Consider the following 22104-nt stretch of genomic DNA (forward strand, 5'->3'; position numbering starts at 1 on the left):
GCAGTCTTGCTTAGGATGTGACCATTTCAATGGGATTTTGTATTTTTACTTCCACACAAAGAGTATACACAGGATGGATTGATGTGATCCAGTGGTTTTGACAATATGGAAATCTCTTTTGTGTGGTCAGTGCCTGGCAGCTACTCATACAAATTGAGATATAATTGTTCTGAGAATTACTTGGACCCCCCTTCATGTATGGCATGTTCTCAGGGCTCACAGAACCACTGCTGTCTAAAGGCCCTGAAGGTGATTCTGATGTGCTAGCAGCCAGTTAGGACTCTTGATCTTGGGGTTGTGGGTTCAAGCCCCACTCGGGGTATAGAGATTACTTAAGAAAAAGTTAAAAAAAAAAGAACCTCAAGTCTTGATTGTGGTTTTCAACCTATGGCCCAGAGGGGTGAATTATTTAGGACCAGCTGATTTATACTGACTTAGTGACTGGCACTTTTGAAGACTCTCAACGAATGACCTCAACTATAGGTAGCTACACTTGATCAGTGTCATGGAGACCCAGAGAAGATTCTGCAGCCTCACATCCTCTTCAACCATCTCCTGCAGATTATTTGCCTTTCCAGATTCTTCAATCATTAGTATCATTCAAATTGTCTCAAGACATACGTCTCAATGAATTATACTGTAAGAAGAGTTTCAGGACTCTCATTTGTTATTCATCCTAGAAATCTTACAGTTATGTGGTCTATAACTATAAAATTGTGAACATTATATTACATATAAAATATAAATGTTTCAACTTCCACTAAATATAGGGTTTCTATTTTTAGACAGATTTATTTGTTCCAGTTGCTTATCAATCTAATGTATTTTGTTTGCATTTTGGGATTATCCCATTTAGGTTAAGCTAATAGAATACAATAAAAAGGTTTATGTTTGCAAAATGCTTTATGAACAGTGAATAACATTCTCAAATTAGAGCTGAGATCATACAGTCCAACTCTCTCATTTTGCAGGTGGGAAACTGCAACCCAGGGTGAAAATGAGAATTGCCCAAGACTATGTGCTTTCTTTTCATAAAATTTGTGCCAAAATAGATTTTTCTTTTCTTTTTTTAAAAAAGATTTTATTGGGGTGCCTGGGTGGCTCAGTCATTGGGCGTCTGCCTTCGGCTCAGGTCATGATCTCAGCATCCTGGGATCGAGCCCCGCATCGGGCTCCCTGCTTCACGGGAAGCCTGCTTCTCCCTCTCCCTCTCCCTCTCCCTCTGCTTGTGTTCCTTCTCTCTGTCTCTCTGTCAAATAAATAAAAATTTTTAAAAAATCTTTAAAAAAGATTTTATTTATTTATTTGTCAGAGACAGAGAGAGCGAGCATGAGCAGGGGGAGCGGCAGGCAGGCAGAGGGAGAGGGAGAAGCAGGCTCCCCGCTGAGCAAGGAGCCCAATGTGGGACTCAATCCCAGGACCCCAGGATCATGACCTGAGCTGAAGGCAGACACTTAACTGAGCCACCCAGGCGTCCCAAACTAGATTTTTCTTAACCCAATTTAGCTCAGTATTTAGTGTGCAGGGTACAGATACCATGCTGGTCTAGCTCAGACATCCACTACTTAGCTTGGTATCATACCTATATATGCAGTTATTTTATTATATGCTTCCTAATGGCTAGGACACATTAGATTATAAAAGTCCCCAGAAAAACCTGAGCAGGGCATAAAGTAGGGAGTTAGGTGAGTTGATTTAGGAATTCTGCCTGTCCCCTCCATGCCTACCAGGAGGGGTTAAGGGCAAGCAGTCCCACTGGCCATGCGAGGGGGTTGACCCGTGCTCATGCACTAATCCCTCTGCAGTAGGCTTGGAGAAGTCAGACCAGCAAGCCTCAGAGCTGGGCGTCAAAGCGAGTTCAATGAAACAACAAAGGGTTGAAGAATCCACATGCAAGAGGGTGGGGAATAGCTCTATATGAGTTCTAAAGATAAAACAGAATACTTTACCTACTGACTCTAGACCTGAGCTGACAGGCTAGGTAGACAGAAAAGAATTAATGAATTGATGTCACTTAAAGGCGAACCCACAGAGGTCTGAGAGAACAACTTACCTTTCTTTCTGAGAAAACAGATGGCCGTGGGCTAGATGCATCTTGAACAAGGTCAATAAACATGGGGTCAAATTGGGTCATCTCATTTTTGCACCTGCAGTTGGAAGGCATGGAAGACCAACTGCACGCACATGCTAAAAAGGGGGCTCGACAGAATCTTAATAAACCGGCTCCAATTAGGGAAGTGTACATGTCCCTTGGTTTAGCCTTAACACTGTCACGAAGATCAAATCAACACATGTGCAAAACTCTACTAAACTCAGGCCTCCGAGCCACCTAGGTGGGGTTCCTAGAAAACAGAAACAGATGATATTTCAAAGGAGAGCTGTCCGACCATTGCTAACCTTTAATCGCGCCACAAAGTGCGTTGCGACACTGAGTTCAGAGGCGGGGTTCCCGAGGATGATCTCAAAGCGGTACTGCAGCCCCAGCTTGTCGCGCACCTCCTGCAGCCGCTCCTTGGCTAACATTGCCAACTGCACGGAGGGCACCCTGATAATGAGCATGTGTCCCCTCCCACTTCTCGTCTTTCCTGGGGAGCTGATGAGGTCATCCATAATGCTGAGTGTTTCCGGTGTGCTGTGGTCTCGGAGGGCCGCCATGGTGGTGAGAGCCATCAGAGCCTCTGAGTACTGCTGGATGAGAAGGTAGCAGCGGACGACCATGCTGTGCAGCCTGGGGTACCTTCAACAGAACACAGGGAGCTAGAACTTGGGCAGCAGGACCAGCTGGCACGGTAAGGTCTCTGTGGGAGGAATGCAGACCCAGCATGGTGGGAAGGGGTTACCGACCAGTGGTGGGCTGGAGCCCTAGGTATGACCTTGGAGCCTACATCGCTAGAAGGAGAAGTGGAGCCTTCAACGCCTGTGAGTCAGAAACTGTTGGGGTACGTACAGCAAGTTAAAGAGGTTTAGGGATGGTCTAGCGACCCTAGCTTCTCTGAGTGTGGTCTGTGGTCCAGTAGCAGCACCACTTGGGAGCCTGTTAGAAATGCCAAATTCCCCCACCCCAGATACCTGAATCAGAACTCACAGCCTGACAAGACCCCCCAGGTGATTTGTATGCACATTAACTTCTGAGAAGCACTGATCTAGTCAGGTTATTTGTTGACAGAGTCATAATGGATCATCCCTGGATCCTAACCTCTTACTGGTGGCACTGAGTTAGAATGGTGGTGTTGTCAGCTTATTTCTCTGATATTTAAAACCACAGTAAAGAAAATTGAGACATTAGTATCATGTTTGCAAAGTATCAGACAGAAAAATAATAATTATTATTACTATTAATTACTAATTTGATGGTAGCCCCACAGATAGCAACTGTATCTTCCCATAAAATGTGCCTTGGTGCCAGAGAAAACTTGGAGCTGACTGGAGAAATAGCACCCCCTAGTGGTGTAGCCTCCTAACACCCGAGCCCTGCTTAGTCCAGGGAGCCTGGCAAATAGGGGTGTCCTTCCCTCATCCCAACACCCATTGGTACTCCACCCCCACCCTGCCTGGACTGCCAAGTAAGAGGATCACTTTGTTCAAATTGGCACTTTTTACAGCTACAGAGCAGGCAGAAAATTTGTTTATGAATTATTTATGACTTACTCCTCAGAAAGCCAGGCCTGCTGGCAAAGTGAGTACAAATGGGCAAAGAGGACCCCTTTGCAGACACAAGGAGGTGCTGGTCAAGAAAAGAGGGGCTGGCAAAATGAGGATGAGCCTGTGAACTTTCTTTCTGGTTGCCAGCTGGTAGCACAGGCAGCCGCCTAGCAGCTGGGTAGGCCATGGGGTGGTTCGCCTTTGTTCCACTTTATAATTCTATTTAAAGTAAAACAAGTGGTCTGCCAGCCTTGCACAGAGAAGCCCAGGGTCAAATAACAGTTGGGGTCATCAAATGAATAGCATGGTTTTGAAGTACTTCAGAGTTGGAAAGGACTGTGGATGCTCTGGTTTTGACCACTCCCGCTCCTACCAGAAGGAGAGTGAGTTAAGTGGCTGAGAGAAACCTGGCTACCTGCCCAAGATCATGCAACTGGTCAGGGACAGAGCTGGGTCTGGACTCATTCAGTTCTCTGATAATGTCTCCTTGCATTGCAAGGATTTAGTAGGTTGGGGAAAAGTGAAGAAATCCTTCAGTTCACTCAATCCTGGGCCAGGTTCTTCAAACGCTCAGTAAATCACAGCTATAACTAGCTTGAGTGACTGGGCTGGAAGAAGTGAGCACACAAGATCCTTGTTTAAAGCGTTAATGTTTTTTGATGGGTCAGGTAGGTAAGCCAAAGTTAGAACACATGGTAACTTTGATCTACAGGCATTTAGATCTCACACTCTGAAAGAAGTATGAATTTAGAAGGCAACAGTCTTCACAACCTGTTCTGTTTGCACTGAACTGTAATTGTTTGTTGTAAGTATTACCAAAGTTGTAAGAGAAGTTAACAGGATTGACTCTGAATGATGCTATCAGAAGGGAGGGAACGTTCCAAGCTGGTGGATGCAGCAGGTGGGTGGGAAACACTTAAAAGGGAGACTCATGGGGTGATTTTGGAAACGTTAAGATCACATGTGCTGTGGAAGGATTAATGTCACAGTGTCCGTTAAGTCTTCTTAAATCCAACAGCTGCAAAAATATAAAATCCTACTCTGAGGCTTCTCCTTTTGTTGGTGCAGCATAATAACTCACTGGTAGGATACAGCCACCCATCCGCATTTTTATTTCTCTTTCTTTTTTCTTAGCAAAGTTATAGAACAGATTGTTAAATAGGTGGTTCATGGTTAATTGGAGCCAATTTGAAGAACAAGAGCTACTAAAAATTAGAATGTGCCTCATCAAAAAGAGTCCACCTGCCCCCATCACTGGAAGGTCAGACAGACTATTGCAGCCGAGGGCAGGGAGGGCCCTCTACCAGGTTACGTAAATTCCAATGCCTCTGTGACGCTTTGAGTCTATGCTTCAAGATCAAAGAGAAAAAACAGGAAAACCCTTTACTCTCTTGGAGTTTGACCAGAACTTGGAGAATAAAAAGAAAGCAGAGGAGACAGAAAAGTTATGATCTTTATCTTCCAAGGTCAGGCACTGGAGGAGGCACATTAGGAAGGAACTGAACTCACTTCAGTGATCTAATCACTCCTAATTTTCTCCAGTCTACACTCCAAATCTCTCATAGTAAAGTTCAGTTTTTACTGAGTCATCTAAGGGTACTTGCCTGTGGTGGATAGAGGGGAAAAGAGAAAAAGAAGTGTAGGGCATATGGTGGGGGAGGCCACCCCTCAGAGAAAGGGTCTTTAATCAGCAAATTCCTCTGTCCATCTAATCCCCTGGTGGTAGCAGTAAAGCATGCTTGGGAGATGATTCAGAGCATGGCAGGTGGTTCTAAGTCCCACTCTGGGTCGCTAGTTTCCTTTGTTAGTCTTGGATGATCACAGAAAACCTCTATGAGTAAAAGGTCATCTTAGGAGAGGCTATTCTTATTCTGCCTTTGCATGTCATCTGCACAGCTGGAGCTCCACAGAACTCCCTGTGACAGTGACTCAAGAGACTTTTGGCTATTTTAGACACACAAGTACAGCTAAAGTAAAAGCTGAAGGTCCTTACTTACCTTTCCAAGAGCGTGTTCACCATTTTTTCAAAAGTCTCATCACATCTCAGAAGGGGGCTTGTGATGCCCCACTGTAGAGACTTACTGTATTCATTCAAGCCAAAATACAGCTTCTCCTGGCAGCTCATGTCCTCCTGATTCAAAACAGAGCCAAACCCAGTGAGGAGAGGATACAATGTGTCTTATTTTCTAGGAGTGGGGGAAAATCCCTGCAATATGTTATTTGTGAGAAGGTGAAAAAGTTGTGAATAAACAAGTGGTACTACATCAAACTAAAAAGTTTCTGCACAGCAAAAGAAGCCTCAACAAAATGAAAAGACAACCTATAGTACAGGGGAAATATTTGCAAATCATATATCTGATAAGGGGTTGATATCCAAAATGTATTTTTTAAAAACTCACATAACTCAACAGCAAAAAATCCAAACAATCAAAAACAGATTGAGGAACTGAACAGACATTTTTCTAAAGAAGACATACAAATGGCCACCAGGTACATGGACATGTACTCAAGAACGCTAATCATCAGGGAAATGCAAATCAGAATAAGGATCTAATGTACAAGATGGTGACTATTATAATGGGATATCACCCAAACACCTGTTAAATTTTTTTTAAAGTAATATCTAGGCCCTATGTGAACTTGAATTTACGACCCCAAGATCAGGAGTCACATGCTCCAATGACTGAGCCAGCCACCGACCTCACACCTGTTAGAATGGCTGCTCTCGAAAGGAAAAAAGATAACAAATGTTGGCAAGGATGTGGAGAGAAGTGAGCCCTCATGCTTTGTTGGTGGGAGAGTAAATTGGTACAGCCACTGTGGGAAACAATATGGAGGTCCCTCAAAAAAATTAAAAATTAATCCAGTAATTCCACTTCTGGGTATTTATCCAAAGGAAATGCAAATAGGATATAGAAGAGATAAATGCACTCCCATGTTCATTGAGCATTAGTCACAATAGCCAGGAAATGGAAGCAACCAAGTGTCTGTCAACGGACGAACAGATAAAGAAGATGTAGTATGTATATGTATATGTCCACACAATGGAATATTATTCAGCCACGAGAAAGAAGGAAATCCTGCCATTTGTGACAATGTAGATGGACCTTGAGGACATTATGCTAAGTGAAATCAGTTAGAGAGAGAAAGACAAATACTGCATGGTTTCACTCATATGAGGAATCTTAAAAAAAAAAAATCGTCAAACTCATAGAAGCAGAAAGTAGAATAGTGGTTGCCAGGAGTGGGGGGTGGGGGAAATAGGGGATGGGGATTAAGGAGGGCACTAGTGGTGATGAGGACAGGGTGATGTATGAAAGCATTAAATCACTATATTGGACACCTGAAACTAATATAACACTGTAGGTTAACTAACTGGAATGAAAATAAAAACTTAAAAAAACATAAAAAGATGAGGCTTGGCCATTTGCAACAACATTGATGGAACTAGAGGGTATAAGGCTAAGTGAGATAAGTCACACAGAGAAAGACAAATGCCATATGATTTCACACATGTGGAATCTAAAAAACAAAATAAATGAACAAACAGACAAAAAACAGACTGTTAAATATAGAGAGCAAAAATAAATATATCAAGTAAGCAAGCAAACTGGTGGTTGTCAGAGGGGAGGGGAATGGAAGGGTGGGTGAAGTAGATTAAAGGGATTAAGCGATACAAACTTCCAGTTACAAAATAAGTAAGTCACAGAGATGAAAAGTACAGCATAGGGAATATAGTCAATAATCTTGTAATAAGGTTGCTTGGTAACAGACGGTCACTACACATGGTGAACAGTGAGTAATTTTTGAATTGTTGAAACATGATGTTGTACATCTGAAACTAACATAACACTGTATGTTAATTATACTTTAATTAAAAATACATAAAATAACTATTAAAATAAATGTCATAATTTAATGTCAATTATACCTCAATGAAGCTGAAAAAATTTTGTTTCATTATATAACCTGGTATCTACAGTTATCTCTGGGGCAAAACCAAAATTTCTTTTCCCTTCAAATGAACTTTAATATGTGGTTAATGTTGACATGTTTTATTTGTTGTTGTTGTTGTTGTTGTTGTTTAGAGAGGGAGGGCAGGAGGGGCAGAGGGAGAGAGAATCTTAAGCAGACTCCACATCCAGCACAGAGCCTGACATGGGGCTCGATCTCACAACACTGAAATCATGACCTGAGCTGAAATCAAGAGTTAGATGCTTAACTGAGCCACCCAAGCACCCCATGTTGACGTGCTTTCTTAAGGCAGATGGTAACTACACAGATGGTTTGTTTTCTCTTTGCTTTGTTCAGGCATCTTCTGAGGAATAACATTTTTAGGCTGGTACAGTCACTGGTCAGACTTTTCCCTCATAGAGCAGCTCTCTATACTGATACTTATCTATAGAACTCTCTGGAGATCAACAAACTCAAAAACTCTTATTACAAAAAACTTCTCTGACATCATCTAATGATGGTAATTCAGAAAAGCTTATTCTTTTATAAAAAATATTTATTTAGAAATGGAATCTATACTTTTCTGCCTTCATAAGCAGAATTCACTGTATTTATCCTCCCTTTTTTTTTTTTAATTTTTATTTATTTATTTGAGACAGAGAGAATGAGAGACAGAGAGCATGAGAGGGAGGAGGGTCAGAGGGAGAAGCAGTCTCCCTGCCGAGCAGGGAGCCCGACGCGGAACTCGATCCCGGGACTCCAGGATCATGACCTGAGCCGAAGGCAGTCGCTCAACCAACTGAGCCACCCAGGCGCCCCATCCCTTTTTTTTTTTTTTTAAAGATTTTATTTATTTGACAGAGACACAGTGAGAGAGGGAATGCAAGCAGGGAGAGTGGGAGAGGGAGAAGCAGGCTTCCCGCCAAGCAGGGAGCCCGATGCAGAGCTGGATCCCAGGGCCCTGAGACCATGACCTGAGCCGAAGGCAGACGCTTAACGACTGAGCCACCCAGGCGCCCCATCCTCCTTCTTGATGACTCAGTCATTATATGACATGAATATTTTGGGATGTGACACAAAATTTCCCTGAGAGGATCCTGCGATGTGTGACAAGCTGTCTTTAAATATAAATAGCCCCCAGAATATTAAGTAAGCTTTTTGAGTTCATCAAAAAAAAGCATTTGCTTTTTTTTTTTAAAGTTTTCTTTCCTCTTTTCTACTTTAATTTTTCCCAGTCATTTCTCCTAGCTGTCATGTGTCCTATGTGTTTTAGTCTTACTTTTATTTGTTATATTATGTATTGACATTTTTCTTTAAACACTCTCCAACTCATTTCATAAAGGTAATACAATAGCTTAAAACATAAGTTAAAAATAAAGTAAGCAATCAGAGGAAGAAGAAGCAAGGGTAAGACAAATAAGATTGGGCCAGGGATGAAGCTAGTGCTCTCAAAAATGCACACAAGAAGGTTTTGCACATTTTGTTTCTGAGCTTTTTTAGTAACTCAGAAAAACAGATAAGCAACTGTGTGATTTATAAGGTCCATAAGACAGAAGATAAAGCATTTATTTAATTGGCAGCTTTTCATTTTTTTTGTGCCCCCCCCCCCCCCGCAACCAGTTATTCCTGCTTGTTTTAACAGGATCTTTTTTGAGAGTAAATACGCTAGAGGACCACAGTATATCCTGTAAACAGTGGAGCCTTAGAGGGTACAGCGAGGGGCATCTATTTTGGAGGCTTGGAAGCCTTTTTTTGTTTGTTTGCTCCCTTCCTTCTGGATAATTGTGTCAAGTAAGTCATTTCAGGATGAAAAAAAGTCATTCATCTGGGTTTCTCTCCTTATGTGGATTACCGGTACAGAGAGAGTGGAAAGGCTTTCTCATCCTGTCCTGTTTCTTTGGGAAAATACAAAATCCTCCTCCAAGCCCGCTGTTTTTCCTGATGTAGCATTTTCACTCACTGGGTAGGATGCATCCACCTGTCCTCATTTTAATTTCTCTCTCTTAGCAAAGTTACGGGGTGGGTTATTGAACAGATGGCCTGTACTGGAGGCCAGTATTTTTTGGCGTCAGTACTTTTTTTAGTAATCTATAAAGACTTTATAGATTAAGAACTAGATATACTAAAAATAAGAATTAAATGTGAATACTTAACCCAATTTGTTAGGTTTGCATTAAACTGTAACTGTAGTTTTCTAAGTATTATAAACCTTGTAATAGATGTCAATGGGACCCCCTTTAAAATGTGTTTTACAAAGCTCTGAATGATGTTACTTGAAAGAAACATGGTGTCCCAAGAATCACAAATCATACTGAATCATTATGTCTTTTGGGAAAATGTCCCTTCTCCTACAAAACAAAACAACAACAACAACAAAAAAATCTCCCTCCTCCCAAAGTCCGACCCTCCCAGTGACCCTCACCTGCAGCTCTCCCTGTCCTCTCGCTGCTGTCCTTGCTTCTCGCCAGCCAAATGCTCTGCTCCCTGGAAGGTCACCAAAGACTCCTGAGGCCAAATCCAAAGGCCTGTACCTATCAGTCTTTGGCCACCACCCTCTTGGCAGTTCTCTTCTTTACCTTCCTCAACCATTTTATCCACACCAGCTGCTTCTATAATCTTTGTTCTTGACAAAATATTCCAAATCTACATCATAAAGCCCCAGCAGAAACTCCAAATTTGCATTTGCATCGGTGCACTCTCCTCAGCCTTAACGCATTCAAAATCCACCTCCTCTGCCCTCCACGGATCACTCTTCCTCTTGGGCCTCAAAGATATCTCGGACTGTTCTCTTTTCCCCAGTAAAGAAATCCTAGAAAATTCACCATTTCTCCCCTACTATTTCTGGCTAGGACCACGATTTATGTATTTGTTAATTTGAACCTGAATTATCAGAAAAGCCAGATGACTGATCTCCCCATGTTTAATCACTTTGACTTAACCTCTATCATGAATGAACTGCTTTAAAAGGCAGCCTCTCAGTATCTCCTAGAGCTGAACATATGCGTTCATTCCCACATATACACCCAACAAAAATACCTACCTGGGTCTACTAAAAGGCATGTGCTAGAATGTATATAGCAGCAGTGTTTGAAATAAATGAATGGGATGGATAAGTGAATTGTGGTGGTCACCCAGTGTAATCTATATACAGCAATATGAATGTTTTATGACTCATGCAAAATAGAGAAGAATCTCACAAGCAATGCTGAGCAAAAGAAGCAAATACAAAAGAGTGCATACTGCATGATTCCATTTATATCAAGTTCAAAACTGGGCAAACCAAACCTATGGGGTAAGAGGCCAGAAGAGTGTTACCCTTTGGTGGGCAGTGCCTGTTTTCTGGGGTAGTGGTAATGTTCTATTTCTTCATTTGGGTGCTGGTTCTACGGGTGCTTTCAGTTTGTGAAAATTCATTAAGTTGTACGTTTACCATGTTAGTATAAAAATAAAATATGTATATTCTGATAATATAATTGACTCTTGAACAACAAGTTTGAACTGCATGGGCCCAACTTACATAAGGGGTTTTTGAGGGGTTTTTTTTTGCTTTTATTTTTTGCTTTTTTGTGCAAATAGCTTTATTGTTTTCACTTGGTGTAGGGCTTGGGGGAGGGCTCCAGGGTGGTTAAAAAGCTGCCTAGTGGCTGCAGGGAGAGGCTCAGGCAGAAGCCCTGACACCCAGGGGGATGCAGATGGGCCATTGGGCTCCAGAAGCTCCTAGTTATCTTGCTTGAAAGTGAGCCTTTGGAAGAGATACTCACCCAGCTCAGCCTTGGGGGCCAGCCAGCCTGCAGAGGTTAGTCAGGTAGTCGCCCAACTTCTCGATGAGTTTCACCTCCTCATCTAGGAAGTGGTTTTCCAGGAAGCCACAGAGATGGGGGTTTGTGTGGGCAGAACCCAGAGCAGGCAGATCCAGAAGACCCTGGTTCAGATTTTTCTCCAGGACCATGGGTTTACCCTACTCATCTTGAGAGGGCTTCCACATGTCCCGAAGAGTGAATGGCTGCCGGGCCGATCTTGTATCTTCAAGAGACTCGGCACTCCAGAGCCACATGGCTGACGTTGGAACAGAAGCCCAGGGAGAGGTAGGCATTGGAGTCTTGCGGATGCATGTTGGCCAGGCAGGTGAGGGCGGCCTCCACCGTGATGGGGTCTTTCTGATGAATCCGGGAACTCATGGCTGATTGGCAATAAGGACTTAAGCTCAAAAACTGGTGATGGCTAGTCCTGAAGCCAGAGGATGGCTGAGATGGTTCTGAGGTTGCAACTGGAAAAGAGATTGGAGGGTGTCTGGAGGCTGGAAGAAGGGGCATCCCTGGGTCTGTTCCGTCCAAACACTGTTGAAGCAAGAGACAGATCTGCAGGACCATCAGTCGCTCTGCCTATATGTAGATTTTTTACAGTACAGTACTGTAAATGTATTTTCTTTTCCTTATGATTTCCTTAACTCTTTCTTTTCTCTAGCTTACTTTATTGTAAGAATACAGTATATAATTATATAATATACAAAATAGATGTTAATTGACTGTTTATGTTATTGGTAAGGCTTCCAGCCAACAGTAGGCTATTAGTAGATAAGTTTTGGGGGAGTCAAAGTTATATGCGAATTTTCAGCTGCACAGGGGTGGGTACTTCTGACCGCTGTGTTGTTCAAGGCTCAACTGCATTTTTAATAATACTATGCCCTTATCAAAAAATTGTTAATGTCCATGTAATAAGTGTAAACTTTGTCAGCCTGGCACTGCAAGCCTCTATCTGTATATTTCCAGGTTTCTTTTCATCCCCTTAGTGTTCTCTGAAAAATCCCCATGTTTCCTCCTCTGTGGTGCTGCCCAAGCTGTTTGCTGCCAGAAGTGCCCGTGCCCAGTCCTTCCACTCTTGCAATGCCATCTGCCGTGCTCTCTCCATGTCACTTTTCCTAGTGCTCTCAGATGGGTGGGACTTCTCCCTCCTTTCAACCCCCAGAGCATTTTGATTTTTTAAAGTTGTCTTATTCTACTCCGTTGTTTTTGTTTTTGCAAATAAAAATTGTATATATTCAAGGTGTACAACTTGATTTTTTTTAAAATTGAGATGTAATTGACATGTAGCATCGCATTAGTTAACAGGTGTACAACATAATGATTCTATTTATGCATAGAGATACCTTGGAGATTTGAGGGTTTGGTTCCAGACCACTACAATACAGCAGGTCGTCAATAAAATGAGTCAAATGAATTGTTTGGTTTCCCAATACATTCAAAAGTTATGTGATTAAGTGTGCAATAGCATTATGTCTAAAAAAACAATGTACATACCTTAATTAAAAGATACTTTATTGCTTAAAAATACTAACCATCATCTGAACTTTCAGCAAACCATAATCTTTTTGCTGGTGGAGGATCTTGTCTTGATGTTGATGGCTGCTGACTGATCAGGGCAGTGGCTGTTGAAGGCAGGGGTGGCTGTGGCAATCTCTTAAAATAAGACAACAATGAAGTTTGCCACATCAATGGACTCTTCTTTTCATGAATGATTTCTCTGTGGCATGTGATACTGTTTGATAGCATTTTACCCACAGAACTTCTTTCAAAATTAGAGTCAATCCTCTCAAACCCTGCCACTTCTTTCCCAACTAAGTTCATGTAATATTCTAAATCCTTCGTTATCATTTCAACAATCTTCACAGCATCTTCACCAGAAGTAGATTCCATCTCAAGAAACCACTTTCTGTGCTCATCCATAAGAAGCAACTCCTCATCCGTTACAGTTTTATCATGAGCTTGCAGCAATGCAGTCCCATCTTCAGGCTCCACTCCTAATTCTAGGTCTCTTGTTATTTCCACCACATCTGTAGGCACTTCCTCCCCTGAAGTCTTAAACCCTTCAAAGTCATCCATAACTTTGGAATCAACTTCTTCCAAACTCCTGCTAATATTGACATTTTGACCTCTTCCGATGAATCATGAACGTCTCAATCACCTGAAATGGTGAATTCCTTCCAGAAGGTTTTCAACTAACTTTGCCCAGATCCATCAGAGGAATCACTATCTATTGCTACAATAGCCTTATGAAATGTATTTTCTTAAATCACAGGACTTGAAAATTGAAGTTACTCCTTGATCCGTGGGCTACAGAATGGGTGTTGTGTTAGCAGGCATGAAAACCACATTCACCTCATTGTACATCTCCATCAGAGCTCTTGGATGACCAAGTGCATTGTCAATACTATTTAGTTCACATTCTTACATGGATGTGGCATTGTGCCACAATGCTAAATCTACTAATGTGTTTACAATAGTAACATCAAAGATCAATGATCATAGATCACCATAATAATAATGAAAAAGTTTGAAATATTGTGAGAATTACCAAAATGTGACACAGAGACATGAAGTGAGCAATGCTATTGGAAAAATGGTGCCAACAGACTTGCTTGACACAGGGTTGCCATAAATCTTCAGTTTGTAAAAAATGAAATATCTGCAAAGTGCAATAAAGAAAAACACAATAAAATGAGGTATGCCTACATACATATTGCAAAATGATCACCAGAGTAAGTCCCTCAGCCCATATATTATAATTTTTTTTCTGGTGATGTGAACTTGTAAGATCTACTCTCTTAGCAACTTTCAAATATGCCATACAATATTAACTATAATCACCATGCTGTACATGACATCCCCAGGACTTATTAATTTTATAACTGGAAGTTTGTACCTTTTGATCCCATTCATCCATTTCACCCATCCCACTCCTGCCTTGGTAACCACCAAACTGTTTTCTCTATGTATATGTTATTCTACTTTCATTAACAGTAACTTTAATTTGTACTTTGCTTTCTCCTTTAAACAGTCAGTTCTCTCTGTGTGTTCTTGGGAAGATCTAACAGTAGCCCACAAGTGCTCAGTATTTTTTGAATTGAATTACTCTGCTTTTCTCAATTTTTCCTTTTTGAGGACATTGGTCTCAGGATAACGAAAGGAGGCTAATGGTTAGGATTCTTCCTTAATGTGTAAGGGTGTTGTTATAAATTAGATTCAAAGTTTTTATCTTTTTTCTATGCTGATCTCAATTTCATAGTGATGATTTTTTTTAAAGATTTTATTTTTATTTATTTGACAGAGAGAGACAGTGAGAGAGGGAACACAAGCAGGGAGAGTGGGAGAGGGAGAAGCAGGCTTCCCGCCAAGCAGGGAGCCCGATGAGGGTCTCGATCCCAGGACCCTGGGATCATGACCTGAGCCGAAGGCAGATGCTTAACAACTGAGCCACTCAGGTGCCCCTCATAGTGATGATTTTTTTAAAAAAAACCTTAATTAGAGTATAATAACTCTCCACCCCTCAATTATTTTGATTAAATCCTGGGTATCAAATCTTTAATTCATAAATACTTCACTAGATGCCTCTGAAATAAGAACGCTTTAAAAAATATAACCATAGTACCATTATTATGCCTAAAAAAGTAACCATAATCATAGGAATGACTTTTTAAAAAAGATTTTATTTATTTATTTTAGAAAGAGAGAGAGTGAGCAGGAGTGGGTGGAGGGGCAGAGGGAGAGAGAGAGAGAGAGAGAATCTCAAGCAGACTCCATGCTGAGTGTGGAGCGTGATGTGGGGGCTCGATCTCACAACTCTGAGATCATGACGTGATTATCAAGAGGCAGATGCTCAACCAACTGAGCCATCCAGGCGCCTAGGAATGACTTCTAAGGAAAATTATCTTAAGCATATTTCCCTATTATTTCATGTCAGGAGAAGGTAAAGGGCAGAAGCTATGAGTCCTTCCTATCACTGGTGTGATCCCTTCTGGAAAAGACTACACCAACAAGGTAAATTAGGATGGTTCTCTTTCCCCCCAACAATATTTTGAAAGCTAACATTTAATAGGAAAACTGTTGGCTTAAAAAACAAATTTTCCTGGGTGGCTCAGTCGTTAAGCGTCTACCTTCGGCTCAGGTCATGATCTCAGGGTCCTGGGATCGAGCCCCGCATCGGGCTCCCTGCTCGGTGGGAAGCCTGCTTCTTCCTCTCCCACTCCCCCTGCTTGTGTTCCCTCTCTCGCTGTGTCTCTGTCAAATAAATAAAAATCTTTAAAAAAACAAAAAATAAATTTTCCCTTCATAAGTTCTATTGGCAATCCCATTCCATGTCAGGGCAACTACTTGGGTGGCCTTCAGGTGCACCCTACACTTTAGAGGCAAAGGAATCGAGCTAGCCTCTTAATCTCACCTGTAATTTGACATCCAACTGATGAAGATGGCATAGAGAAGATACTAACAAAGTGAGAGCTCAAAGCAATCTCTATGTGCTAGCGAACACACTGAGACAGTTCTCACAAGGGAGGCATGGTTGATGCCAACATGATTCAGTGACCTGAGCTTGCTTGACTGCAAAGAGCAAACCAATACTCAAAAATAAGAGCTACAGGTCAGGGGAAACTTACGTACTTCATAACAGAATGAAATGCACCGGGTTGATAAATGAATAAATGTCATTCTTTTTTTAAAAAAGATTTTATTTATTTATTTGACAGACAGTGAGAGAGGGAACACAAGCAAGGGGAGCAGCAGAGGGAGGGGGAGAGGGAGGGGGAGAAGCAGGCTCCCCACCGAGCAGGGAGCCCAATGCGGGGCTAGATCCCAGGACCCCGGGATCATGACCTGAGCCGAAGGCAAACGCTTAACAACTGAGCCACCCAGGTGCCCCTAAATGTTATTCTTATGTAAGACATATCTGGCATCTTTTACTTAAACATGTTTATTTAAAAATATCCATTATGTTCAATATTTTTAAACAAAGAATCCATTACTTAATGGCTAATCTTCATTGTTTTTGATGAAACACATTTCTTTTCTTGGATAGTGTATTTATCATACACTGTATAGGTTATGGAAAATATTTTCCAGGTGTTAGGGGTTGGAGCCAAAAAAACATACAGTCCTGAATATGTACAACTTTGAGATGGCTGCTCTTAACACATTAAGTGCTACTACTGAGTAATTTCAAATAACAGTATCATAATCCCCTGTTTCTTTTTTTTTTTTTTAAGATTTTATTTATTTATTTGAGAGAGAGAATGAGACAGAGAGAGAGAGAGCATGAGAGGGGGGAGGATCAGAGGGAGAAGCAGAAGACTGAGAACTGATTACAAGAAAAAAATCCAGTTGCTGGGAGCACATGAGCATAACTTACAGTCATAGATCAGTAAGACTGAAACATGACAGAGGAGCCCTTCAAAAGGACAATAAAATTTCCACATTTCAGATTGATATTAATAATTTATTTTATTAAGATTTTATTTATTTATTTATTTGAGAGAGAGAGAGAGACAGAGATAGGGAGAGAGAGCATGAGGGGGAGGAGAGGGGAGAAGCAGCTCCCTGCCAAGCAGGGAGCCCCACGGGGGTGGGGGTGGGGCTCAATCCCAGGACCCTGGAATCGAGACCTGAGCCAAAGGCAGATGCTCAACCGACTGAGCCACCCAGGCGCCCCTGAAATTAATCATTTAAAGGCATAAAGACAGTCCAAGCTATTGGTGGCCATATAAGATAATATCACATTTTTGGGGGGAAAACTATATAGGATGGATAATTTTGTATATGCATGATAACCTAAAAAACAACATAATCAGATTTATATAGGACACTACTCACAATTTTTTAGTCTTATAATAATTATAATTATATGGAACCTTTGGCAGATAAAGCTTTATGTTAAATTTTTGAAGTCATGTGTTATTTTACAAAGCGATGACCATATTTTATTATAAGATTCTGCTCCCTGGGGAACTGAGAACATGACGGTGTATCAGAGAGCAGAACAGAGACTCACCATGTTGTCCAGCTGTATCCAGTGAACCTCATTGCTGGAGCTGATTCGAGACTGTTGGGTCTGTAGTGTGTACGGGAAGGAGCTAACCTGGAGCACCAGCAGATTGAAAGCTTCCAAGACTTCTCTGCAGTTAATGACTCTATCAGCCAATCCATGACTGGGTTCACCATGTGACAAAGAACCCGAAATGACACTGTGTAGAAATATTGAAAGTCACATTATTACCTCCTAATTTAAAGGATCAGATACAGAAGCAGACACCAAAATGGAGATAATGTTTTCATTTTTATTTTTCTAGTCCTTTTTAATTGGGAGCAGGATTAGAAGCAACCAACATTTAATTTGAAAGAGCAATAATTACACTCCTTCTTATCACTTTCAGACAGATCTCGAAGATTTTTTTTTTCCTGTTTCAGTCTGTCTCTGATATGCCTCAAAGTGTAACTCAGTTCTACATGCCAAGGATACCTAAATCTGTAGCTGAGATGGATCACTTTGGTCTGAAAGGTCATCTGAATGAGTTTCTCCATCAAAACATGATGCTTATAACTGTGCAACGACTGGTACCCCAGAGAGGCCCCCAAACTGTGAGGGATCCCCCCTGTGTTAATGTCACTCTCCTTCCTCCCTTGAGCATGTTATACTATGGGGAGGTTACACAGGGGCCACTTAACCCCTCCCTCCTCATGACCCAAATTTTTATACCTGAATCATTTTCAGTTCTGTTCAATTTGGATGTACCAGGTTGCTATGCAGCCTCAAAACCACATATATATTTTTTATTGTCAAAGAAATAATCTCAGTACCCTGGGGAATTAAATATAGAGTGATATACATCCTATATACATCCTCAGAGCTATTACCCCAAACTTTCAAAGATGAGGTATATCAGGTCACTGAGCTATTTTTGCTCATAGAACACAAGGAGTAACTGAAGAGCATCTGGGCAAAATTCTTTTTCCTTCCTTCCTTCCTTCCTTCCTTCCTTCCTTCCTTCCTCCTTCCTTCCTTCCTTCCTTCCTTCCTTCCTTCCTTCCTTCCTTCCTTCCTTCCTTCCTTCCTTCCTTCCTTCCTTCCAAATCTAACATGCTATGCAAGATCTTATTTACACCTACATATGGATTTAGAGTTCAGATTGTGGAGTGCCAAACACATTCTGGCTTTTGAACAAGCACTTTTGCAATTCTGCTATTTCTACAATAGACCCCAAATCTTTCATATTCTTAATCTCAGTGTGTCCTGAAGAAAGGAAAATCTATGAACACCTGATGATGCCCGAACTTGCCTTTTTAACCCATAAGATCAAAGAAAGGAAAATCTATGAACACCTGATGATGCCCGAACTTGCCTTTTTAACCCATAAGATCAAAGTATTACAGATAATTACTATAATTTGGTCTGGGAGCAAAACTGGCTCCATCATGCCACATTTACTAATTTACTATTCTTTCACTGTTAACCCACCTGAGAAATAGGATATTCTCTTGTTTAAACTGGTAAATTGGGGAAGGTTTCAGATTTGCTCTCAGATCTTTTTTTTTTTTTTTAAAGATTTTATTTATTTATTTGAGAGAGACAGAGATAGCGAGAGCAGGAACACAAGCAGGGGGAGTGGGAGAGGGAGAAGCAGGCTTCCCGCGGAGCAGGGAGCCCGATGAGGGGCTCGATCCCAGGACTCTGGGATCATGACCTGAGCTGAAGGCAGCCACTTAACGACTGAGCCACCCAGGCGCCCTGCTCTCAGATCTTTTAAAAAAACATTTTTTTTAGAGTTTATTTATTATTTTTAGTAATCTCTATACCCAATGTGGGGCTCAAACTCACAACATCAAGGCCAAGAGTGACATGCTCCTCCTGACTGAGCCAGCCAGGTGCCCCTGCTCTCGATCTTTATTTATTTATTTATTTATTTTTTAAGATTTTATTTATTTATTTGACAGAGAGAGACAGTGAGAGAGGGAACACAAGCAGGGAGAGTGGGAGAAGAAGAAGCAGGCCTCCCGCGGAGCAGGGAGCCCGATGCGGGGCTCGATGCGGGGCTCGATGCGGGTCTCGATGCGGGGCTCGATCCCAGGACCCTGGGATTATGACCCGAGCCGAAGGCAGACGCTTAACGACTGAGCCACCCAGGCGCCCCTGCTCTCGATCTTTAAATGGCATCTTTACTACTGTTAAAGGTATGCAGGTAGAGAGAAAGGCAAGGAAGAGGAGCAACAGCAGAAGAGGAAAGAAAAGAGGAAGGGGAAAAAAGGGAAAAGAACTGGGGAGGAAGAAGGGTGGGGAAAAGAAAGCACATGGCCCTTCTGGAAGCTCATGAACCTCAACCTTCCTGCTGTTGTCCTTTCTCTGAGGCAGCTGAGTTCTGCAATACCCTGAAGACAGCTTTTTAACAGGGGTTCCTTCTTTCTTTTTCTCTTTCTTTCTTTCTTTCTTTCTTTTTCTTTCTTTCTTTCTTTTTTCTTTTTTCTCTTTCTCCCTCTCCCTCCCTCCCTCCCTTCCTCCCTTCTTTCCTTCCTTCCTTCTGTCCTTAAAAGATATATTTATTTATTTGAGAGAGAGAGAGAAGGACCCCATGAGTGGGGGAGGGACAGAGGGAGAGGGAGAGAGAGAAACTTAAGCAGACTCCCCACTGAGCACAGGAGCTTAAGGCCGAGGCCAGGCTCAACCTCAGGACCTTGAGATCATGGCCCTAAGATCACGATCTGAGCCGAAACCATGAGTCAGCCATTTAACCGACTGTGCCACCCAGGTGCCCCTTTAACAAAGATTTCTAAATTCATTCACAATACAGTTAAAATGAAATCAACACTAAATTGGTAGGGAAAGTTGAGAGCACAGGGAAGGAGTAGGAATAAGTTACCAATAAGATGAGGCCAAGTTTTAGGGTCTCTGGGCTTTTCAGGAATTTATGATAAAATCATTGCTGTGCTAGAAGAAATACTATATTTGCTCACTCTGAAGCAATCACCTCGTTAGTTCCACATGGGAGTTGTCATGAACCAGCACAAACAGTGTGTACGGGTTCTGTTTTACCCTTCTCATAAAAACTTCAAACTTGGTCTGAATCTCATTGTCTAGACGAACAACATATTTCTCTGCTCTCTGATAAGCTGTCCCATTTTCCTCCAGACCCAAGTCTACAAGGACACCTGCCAAGAAGAAAAAAAGAGTTTATCTTTTCATGTACATATATATAAATGAAATAAACTGAAGTTCAATGTCAACTGATATACTGGGTAGTAGCCTTATGTATAGGTTTACAGAGCAGATATTTTTCCTTTTGCATATTCCCCACCCCAATTTTGATGAGGAAATACCAGATTTCTTTTCCTTTAGAACCCCCCCACCCCACCTCCTACACCTCACACAAAGGGCAACAGGGAACAAATGATCTGCTACGTTAAGTAGAAGTGGTCGAATGTATGAAGCGTCTGTCTAATTAAATTCTATTTACGTTGACGTGTTGCTATGACAGGGACCATAGGCCACTCAGATTATAGCCCTTGACCTGATTAATAGAATCACACAAGCCTTCTTTACCCCCAAATTCAACAACAAAACATATAGAAGAAAAAGGAAAATAACGTAAGATGTCCATATATGCCGTAACTAGACTGTGAGCTTTTTTAGGTAATATTTTACTCATTTTATATAGTGACAGTTTTGCATAGTATCTAGAGTATGGCAGTCCTCAATGGATGTTGGATTATGTACCAAATTGATAAAATGAACCAAATTACCCAAGATTACTATATCAAAATATCAGAAATGGAAATTTCAGTACTGTATCATTACCTCTGTCTATAATATAATTACTTCTACATTCAAACATCTAAAAAGTTTGAGGCACATGAAGGTGTTGTTGGGATAATCAGTTAAAACATAAAATCCTCCTTCCAAATGAAGAGACAAAATGATAATTATGTGAGGTGAAGGATGTGTCAACTAACCTTATTGTGATAAATATTTCACAATATATACAAGTAGCAAATCATCAAGGTGTACATTGTACACTTTAAACTTACACAATGTTATATGGCAATTATATCTCAATGAAGCTCACGGGAAAAAACCCAAACCAAGGGCAACCCCCTCTTCCAGGCCTTTAGCTACATGGGGGGAAGGACCAGCCCCCGCTGAGGTGAGAGCCTTGTGACTCAAGCCCACAGCCCTCCAAGAAGGAGAAGGAGCCAGAAGGCTAATTTCAGGGTTAGATATGTCATGGGGACCTTGAGGATCAGCCTGGGCTCCTAGGGCTAGAGGGTATCTATTCAACATCTAATATCAGCCAAACCCACCAGCCACAACTATGTGAAAAAAAAATTAAAATTAAAAAGAAACAAGTTAAATTAAGAGATTTTATAAAATTATGTTGACTTAGTTTTGTTTATCTAGCTTTTCTTTTCAGATAAAATCAGCTCAATTAACAATGACATGCAATTAACATCTAGATGCTGTACTAGTAATAGCTCTAAATAGTATAAAAGAAAATAGGAAGAATGTTTTACCATATGAAAAATTCATTATGCAAGAAAAGGTGAACAGAAAGGTCATTTTGCTTTCAAACATTTTTCACGAGAAGACTTTACCCAGACATTGTTTTCAATTTCCACCCAAATGTAGTCAAATGTTATTGTGACTATACCTGAAAGCAATCAAACATTTAATGTGGCAGGTATTCTTATTTTTCTG

General features: G+C 41.3%; 1 protein-coding gene across 1 annotated transcript in view; it reads right to left on the reverse strand.

The window, feature by feature from the left end:
* GREB1L (GREB1 like retinoic acid receptor coactivator) overlaps nucleotides 1-22104 on the reverse strand; it is a 270133-nt gene that overhangs the window by 30744 nt on the left and 217285 nt on the right. Inside the window, exons 18-21 of the mRNA XM_045886952.3 lie at nucleotides 20381-20561; nucleotides 17413-17605; nucleotides 5640-5773; nucleotides 2398-2737 (exon numbers count right to left, since the gene is read on the reverse strand). Coding sequence (XP_045742908.1) covers nucleotides 2398-2737; nucleotides 5640-5773; nucleotides 17413-17605; nucleotides 20381-20561 — 848 coding nt within the window. The remainder of the gene's footprint in view (nucleotides 1-2397; nucleotides 2738-5639; nucleotides 5774-17412; nucleotides 17606-20380; nucleotides 20562-22104) is intronic.

Source organism: Mirounga angustirostris, unplaced genomic scaffold (assembly GCF_029215605.1).
Source record: "Mirounga angustirostris isolate CCGP_5_RB_7025 unplaced genomic scaffold, mMirAng1.0.hap1 SCAF_14, whole genome shotgun sequence".
Taxonomy (NCBI): Eukaryota; Metazoa; Chordata; class Mammalia; order Carnivora; family Phocidae; genus Mirounga; species Mirounga angustirostris.